At 42.6% G+C, this 8,254-nt stretch overlaps 1 protein-coding gene across 1 annotated transcript in view; it reads right to left on the bottom strand.

The window, feature by feature from the left end:
* Nucleotides 1-4,520: 4,520 nt before the first annotated feature.
* The window catches only part of Traip (TRAF interacting protein), a 29,573-nt gene continuing 25,839 nt past the window's right edge, over nucleotides 4,521-8,254 (bottom strand). Inside the window, exons 11-15 of the mRNA XM_076867628.2 lie at nucleotides 6,909-7,064; nucleotides 5,866-5,914; nucleotides 5,445-5,594; nucleotides 5,290-5,340; nucleotides 4,521-5,080 (exon numbers count right to left, since the gene is read on the bottom strand). Coding sequence (XP_076723743.2) covers nucleotides 4,958-5,080; nucleotides 5,290-5,340; nucleotides 5,445-5,594; nucleotides 5,866-5,914; nucleotides 6,909-7,064 — 529 coding nt within the window. The 3' untranslated portion in view covers nucleotides 4,521-4,957. The remainder of the gene's footprint in view (nucleotides 5,081-5,289; nucleotides 5,341-5,444; nucleotides 5,595-5,865; nucleotides 5,915-6,908; nucleotides 7,065-8,254) is intronic.

Genomic DNA, 8,254 nt, shown 5'->3' with positions numbered 1-8,254 from the left:
TCCTCTTGGTCTTGGTGTAAAATCTTCATGTGCTACTGGATTTAGTTGCTAATATTTTGTTGAGGATTTCTGTATTCATATTTTGAAGGCATATTGGCTTATAGTTTTCTGATCTTGCTGTTGGGGCAATGTTGGCCTCATAAAATCGTTTAGAAGTGTTTTCTTGAATTTTTTGGAAGAGTTTGAACAGAATGGTATTCTTTTTAAAATGTATGATAGAATGAAGTCATGTAGTCCTGGACTTTCTTTTTTGGGAGACTTGATTACTGATTCAATACACTTACTAATTAAACTTCTATTCAGATTTATTCATTTGTAATTGTAATATACCTATTACAATTGCTTAAATCCAAAACATTGACAACACCAAATGCTGAACTCTCATTCAATGCTAGTTATTTTATTTTGGGGGGTACCAGGGATTGAATTCAGGGGCACTTGACCACTGAGCTACATCCTCAGTCCTATTTTGTATTTTATTTAGAGACAGAGTCTCACTGAGTTTAGCACCTTGCCGTTGCCGAGGATGGTTTTGAATTTGCAATCCTCCTGCCTCAGACTTCTGGGATTACAGGCGTGTACTCCCATGCCCAACCAGATTTTTTAAAAAAATATTTTTAATTGTAGATGAACACAATACCTTTATTTATTTATTTTTATGTAGTGATGAGGATCGAACGCAGTACCTCCCACATGCCAGGCAAGTGCTCTACCACTGAGCTATAGCTCCAGCCCAAGATCTTTCTTTTAATTTAAGGTTTTATAGCTATAATTTTCTCTCTAAGCACATCTTTTATTGCATGCTACAAATTTTGGTGTATTATTTTCATTCATCTGAAGGTATTCTATAATTTCTTCTTTGACCCATTGATTGTTTAAGGTTGTGTTGTTTGAAAGTCATGCCAAGAAAAATGAAGGACTATAAAGTTCCAGTAATCCATCCCTCTGTTGAAATAGTTGAGCATAATGGTATTACTTTTAAGTTCAAATTCCCATTGTTTGCTGCAGTATATAAGAAAGCAACCACCTTTTGTGACTCTAACGTATTTTTCACTTCAGGTATTTTATTTTACCCTTTTGGAAAGGATAGTTTTGGTTAAACTTTTTTTTTTTTTCCCCTGAGAATGGATTGTACATTCCTGTTTCATCATATACTTTATAACTTTTTGTTGTTGTTGTTAAGAACTGGATATTCTGAGTATTATACTGTGTTAACTCTGGAAATTATATTTTTCTTTCCCCTCAGATTGCTAAATGTTTCTTGTTAAGGGCTAGAGCCATCTGTGACTTCTACAAACTATTAAAATATATATATATATATATATATATATATATATATATATATATATATATATATATATATATTTTAATTGTTGATAGATCTTTATTTATTTATATGTGGTGCTGAGAATCAAACCCAGTGCCTCACACATGCCAAGGCAAGAGCTCCACTGCTGAGCTACAAACCAGCCCCTACAAACTATTTTTGTTCTTCTTGTTGTGTGTGGTCACTGAAGTTCATGATATCACTGCAGTCAACTAGTGACCTAACAAAGACTTACTGACAAAAAAGAAAAAAAAAAAAAAAAGGAACTGGCAAAATTCTGAGATATGGAGGGCAGGGGCAGACAGGGAAAGTAAGATAACATCTCAGGGTACTACCAGGCCCATCAAAGTGCACAACCCAAATTTTTAAAAGATAAGGTCTCTCCTGCTTGCCTAGCATCAGCCAGTTGCTTTAGGAACTGGGACTGCTATCCCACAACCAGGGTAGAGCTGAAGAATGGAGATGGTAGCTGCTTAACTCACACTCTTACAAAGAATAGCATTCTGTCATGTCACCCAGCACCCCCTGTTGTTAAATGTTTGATCAGAGTCTAGAGTTCTGGGATAGTTGGATACAATTACTGCTTTTTTCCAGCTCAATGGTTGCTTTCATCAAAGGACTGACCCTTAGAGCTTCTGACTCCACTGCTATATATGATTGCATTCCATAGTGTTTGGATTACTAGAGCTTTATAGTATTTTTTTTTTTCTTCTAGTATTGGGGATTGAATCCAAGGGCATTCTAACGCTGAGCTACATCTGGCCCTTTTTAAAATCTTTTGTTTTGAGACACCATCTTGCTAAATTGTTGAGGCTAGCCTCACAATTTGTGATCCTCCTACCTTAGCCTCAAATAGCTGGGATTACAGGTGTGTGACTGCCATGTGTGGGTGTAGTAAGTTTATTAATTTGGGAAGATACTTTTCTTTTTAAAATCCTCTTGGCTATTTAGAACCTCTTTTAATTCATATGAATTTGAAGATCAGCTTTTCCATTTCTGTAAAATAAAGCCATTGAAATTTTGATAAGAATTATATTGAGGGCTGGGGATGTGGTTCAAGTGGTAGTGCGCTCGCCTGGCATGAGTGCGGCCCGGGTTTGATCCTCAGCACCACATACAAACAAAAATGTTGTGTCCGCCGAAAGCTAAAAAAAAAATAAATATTATAATTCTCTCTCTCTCTTTGAAAAAAAAAATAAGAATTATATTGAATATGTAGATTGCTTTGGGGGAGTATTGCCATCTTAACAATACTGCTAACTAACTCACAAATACAGATGTCTTTTCATGTGTTTAGGTCTTTCACAAGCCTTTTTTGGGCGGGGAGGGAGGTAACCATTACGCCTATTTTTCATCATCCCAAATAGAAACTCTGATCATTAAGCAGTATTTCCCTAGTTTCCCTTACTTTTACTCCTGGCAGCCTCTATTTTATTTCTGTCTCTATAAACTTACCTATTCTAACTACTTCATATAAGTGGAATCATACAGTAGTTGTTTTTTTTTTTTTTTTAAATTTTTGTCTTTACTTCTGGTTGGACACAATTCTTTTTTTTTTTTTTTTAAGGGGGGGGAGAATTTTTTAATATTTATTTAGTTTTAGTTTTTTGGCAGACACAGCATCTTTGTTTATATATGGTGCTGAGGATCGAACCCGGGCCGCACACATGCCAGGCGAGCACGCTACCACTTGAGCCACATCCCCAGCCCAAACACACAATTCTTTTCTTATTTATTGTTATGTGGTGCTGAGGATCGAACCCAGAGCTTTGCACATGCGAGGTGAGTGCTCTACCGCTGAGCCACAATCCCAGCCCCAAGTAGTTGTTCTTTTTTATCTGACTTATTTCATTTAGTTGTTATAAATATTTAATCTAGCCAGGTGCAGTGGTGTACTCTTATAATCCCAGTGGCACAGGAGACTGAGGCAGGATGATCCCAAGTTCAGAGCCAGCCTCAGCAATTTAGCAAGGCCCTAAGCAACTTAGAAAGACCCTATCTCAAAAAGGGGGGGGGGGGCGGTGGCGGCATGCTGGGAATGTGCCTTAGTGGTTAGGCCCCCGTGGTTCAATCCCTAGTACCAAAACATATATACACACACTTATTTATTCTATTTCCTGACTCATCAGATCCCCAACAGTTGGCACTGTTATCCCAACCTTATAGATTATGCTGAGCACAGAAGGCTAGTTAATTCTAAGATCACTCAGTAGGTAAAAAGGGTGCTAGTAGCCAGCCTCTACTCTTTTCAACAAGATGCTGCACTTCCCCTCCCTAAAACTCCTGGCTCATGTCAGTCCCAGACATGTCCAACACCCAAAATCAAGGGCATCACATCCCTCCGTAAAGCCTCATGCTCCTTCAGATTTGGTGTCAAGCTGCTGAAGTAATAGTGGGAGAAGCAAGTTTAGGGAGCCTCACCCAGAACAGGGCCTCAGCCAGGCTAGGGCCACTACAGAAAATGCCCTTGGGGGCTGGGGTTGTGACTCAGCCGTAAAGCGCTCGCCTAGCATGTGCGAGGCACTGAGTTCGATCCTCAGCACCACATAAAAACAAATAAAATACTGTTTCTAACCACAACTAAAAAAATGTATACATATATATATAAAAAAAAAAAAAAAGAAAGAAAGAAATGTCCTCGAATGCCAGGCACAGTGGCGCATGCCTCTAATTCCAGCGGCTCCAGAGGCAGGAGGATTGTGAGTTCAAAGCCAGCCTCAGCAAAAACAAGGTATTAAGCAACTTAGTGAGACCCTGTCTCTCAATAAAATACAAAATAGGGTTGGGGACGTGGCTCAGTGGTTGAGTGCCCCTCAATTCAATTCCCAGTACAAAAAAAAAAAAGTCCTTGAATGACCCAAAGGTTAGTAATTTGGTCACCAGTTATTTGTTGTGCTTGTTTTGAGTTACCTTTAGGGACAGATCTTGGTTTACCCATTCATGTTCTTGCTTATGGCCTTTGGGCTTTTCCCAAGTTACAGAATGTGGACAAAGCTACAGTGATCTCATTTTGCCATAGTCTCTCTGTGCCCTTTAGAAGGCACATGCCCAGGAATGAAATGGCTGGGTCGGTGGCTAAAAGATGTTCCTGCTTTAGAAAACTATGTCAGTTTTTCCAGGTGTAAATTTATATTCCGAGAGCCAGAAAAAAATTATTTTTTATTTTACATGGAAATCTTTCCCTGTCCTCCCCACTCCATCATTCCCCATTCCCTACCCCGCACCGTGCTTGGACCAGGCCACGTCGGGATCAGGCCATGCCCAGCAGTGAGGGAGGAAGGCAGAAGCTCAGACTCAGGTTGAGAAAATCTCAAGCACTTTTATGCATATAGTCAACAAGTGATCCTGGTTTCCAGGACCAGAAAGAACCTGGCCACATTAGATTGTGGCTCTAAACAAGAGGCTGCAACCAGGAGCAGGCACTTGCTGATGGAAACGGTAAGCTGGTAGTGTAAGCTCTATGTGACAGAACAGGGCAAGGTGGACAAAGGAAGTGCACAATCTCTGTCACTCTACCATTCATCTGCTTTCTGCCCAGGGCTTGTCCTGGAAGAGGGGCCATCCCTCTAAACACTGCTGGCCAATCTTCTAGTTGAAGGCATGTCTGGCCACTGCTCAGATTCACTGTTCTCATTGCCACAGGAAGGTATCCAACTTGGCCTGGGAGGAAGGGTTTATAGTCCTCACCCTCACTCTCTGCTTAGCCTTCGTCTTGGGCTTAACAGGCAGTGGGCGAATCATGGCTGTGTTAGTCTGGAGGAGATGTCAAGGAAGAGGCCTGGAAAAGGGACTGGAATGCAGGGCAGGAAAAGCTCAGATCTGATGGCAGGCAGTCCTGCTACACTGAGCAAGGCTCAGCTTTGTACACCTGAAGCGACAGACACTGGTAGTTTGGGGGCACAGGTGAGACATAGTATGAGCTCTATAGCTTAGCATAGCCCATTGCTACAGAACAAGGATACAGGCTGTATGAATTTTGTCCGGCCTCCAAGGCCATCAAAACCTGTTCTTACCTAGGGCAGAAAGAAGAGATGAGTAGGATAGGCTAATGGGCTAAGAGGCTGGCTAAACCTTGCCCCAACCCTAAGACAACTGGTACCAACCACTTCAAACTTACCACATCTGTGCTGCGACAGGACTCTGCTATGGCCCTCTTTGGCTGTTTCTGGCCCAGAACAGCATTCCGGATAAAGACAGGGAAGGCACCAGCCAGGTCCTCTTCTGGCTCTCTTGCACAGTGCTGGCCACCCAAAGAGAGCTGGGACTTCTGCAGGGGAAACCCCAGAGCCAGATTTAAAGAGCCAGATGGCAGCAAAGGAGGGAGGGTAGTGGTGGTAGATAAGATTGAGATCCTCTGACACCTCAACAGGAGGCAGAGAGGATAATGAGTAGGGTCCCAATGATGACTCTGAAGTGTCTCAGTGCTAGGCCAGGAGAGAAAGCTCTGATGAGACTGTTTTTCCAGAAGTCCAGCTTGTATACCCATCCCTGGTTAGAGCTGGATAGTGAATCCCATACTTCGTTTGGGAAGCCCTTACCTGCTTGGGACCTCTGGGCATCTTCTTGAGAATGTCCTGAACAGGAGAGCTACAAGAGTGAGACATGAAGGCAGGGGGCAGGTTAGCAAAACATGAGGACCAAGCTCAGCATATACCCCTAAAAGAAGTTACCATGTAGCACAGCTGCTGTTAGGCTGTGTTCTGGGTGAAGTACCTCAGTGGTCTCCACCCCAAGTGCAGGTCTATGAACAACTGAACAGACAAAAGAGGAAGAGTCAAGGTATATTGGACCTGTCCCAATATTGTGAATTCATTCCAATGTTTCCCCAAGTCCTTGGGCACCTCACCATATTCCAAGCTCTACATGAAGCTGTGGAGCCCAACCAATTCACCACTCACAGGAGGAAGTCTAGTCATGCCCTTATATAGGCAGAAAGCTTGTAATCAGGCCTATTCCTATCTTCCCAGAGATGGGGGCATTACTTTCATGAGACCCCTTCACAAGTTAGCCTTTCAGAAAAACCTTCAGTAAGATAGTCCATGAAGTTCTTTCAGAAGAGATTCCCTAAAGAATCTGTGCAGAAAGAGTCTGGGGCAGAATAGAACATGGCTTCACACAGCTCTTCATGCCTGCCCCTCTAGACTATTCTCTTGGGGCATGGGGTCCTGGACCTCATAGTTTAAGATGGTCTCATCTCAAGCCTTAAATGCACACAATGGAAGAGGAAGTTGAGAATTTTTTGCTCAAGAGTCTGGTAGGCAGGCATTGGGAGGTATTGGGAGCACTCACCCCAACTCCACCAGTCCAGACTTGCCTTTCTGGGACCCCTGCATCCTCTCTAATTCATATTCCAATACTTTACCCTGAAGGATGATGATAAGGATTAATAAGATGAGCACAAAAAGGGCTTTGCACAGTGAGTGCTCAGGACAGGGAAGAAAAGGTGGCTGGAATCAAAGCTATAGCAAAGCCTAGGCAGCCCCACTGTGCCATCAGCCATTCAGAGCTATCAGGGCAAGATCTGAAGAGTTGTCTCAGTTCTTTCTCCAAGTCATGTACACTGCCAGGGACTACCACTCACTGTGCCTTCTCAAGGCATAGCCTTTTAGAGTGGCCATGCTGGGAGTTGGAGGGCTGGGTTTTGGGGGTATCCACATTGAAGGAAGCATCGAGGTCAACATCATCACCGAATGATGGCCGGCGGAGTTTCAGGTTCAGCATCTCCACAGGAGCTGGGCTGAAAGCAGAGATAATCTAGTTACTTGGGACCACAGTAGCAGCCCAGAGGACCACAGCCCCTTAAGCATCAGACAATTCAAATCCAAAGGCCTAGAACCCATTCCTGACTCAGGATCACCCCCAAGGAAGCCCTAAACTCTACAGAACAAACAATTTGGCTCAGTCCTTCACATAGCCTTGGGACTGGTGAAGGTATGGAAGACAGAAGCAGGCAAAACCCAAATGAATAAACAACAGTCCATTGCCCTTTTACTATGCAGCTTCAGAATGCAGTGCAAGCAGCCAGTCAGAGACATCATCACTGACTGATGTAGAGGGCAATGCTTCCCAGTTCCCGACGATGTTGCTATTTACCACAGCAAATGGTACCCTAGGGGGCTGGCACTTCCAGACCTCAAATATTATGTAGGCAAGAAAGTACTTCTAGAAAGTACTTTTAATAAATGGGAAAACATATGTTAAGTTTAAAAAGCAATACCAAATTCTATGTTTAGTGCAACGCAATCACATGATTTGGGACACATATCCACCCTACCACCACCTTGAACAGAAAAAAGATGGGAAGGAAATGTACCACAAATCAACAGTAACTGCCTCTGTGATAACTTCATATTTTCTGAATTTTCTTTTTTTTTTCTATTCTTTTTTTAAAATTGATTTTATTTTTTAAAATACACAACAGTGGAATGCATTACAATTTGAATTTTCAATTTATATAACTTTACCTTTATAATTGGTGTGGTGGTGGTGGGATTTCTCTTAGAAACTACAGCCAACATATTTTCCTAGCCCATCCAGATCTGGCAGGGCTCTCCAGCTCCTATAATCTGAGGAGAACCCTGGAGAATGGCAAGGGCAACTCTAAGGATTCAAGAACTGTTCAGGGCTGTACCACAGTCCCAATTCCACTGGGTGTGCAGATCAGAGGAAAGGGAGCTACTTCCACAGATGTGAATGGGGAAGCAATCTGAGAAGCCAGGACAAACTTCCTTTCCCTGGCCAGCCTTCTGGAAGCTCTACTCTCCTGTTTGCATGCAAGTGGAAATGAAGGTGGCACAAACCCACCTGAAACCAATTCCACACTAGTTGCTTTATTTCCCCCTCCAGGAACCACAGAATAAAGCAACAGCCAGGACCATTCATGCCCAATATGCAGTAGCTGTTGTTCTGCTACTATTTACTAACCTA

This window comes from Callospermophilus lateralis, chromosome 10, assembly GCF_048772815.1.
Source record: "Callospermophilus lateralis isolate mCalLat2 chromosome 10, mCalLat2.hap1, whole genome shotgun sequence".
NCBI classification, from domain to species: Eukaryota; Metazoa; Chordata; class Mammalia; order Rodentia; family Sciuridae; genus Callospermophilus; species Callospermophilus lateralis.
This window is presented reverse-complemented; position numbering and strand designations above follow the sequence as displayed.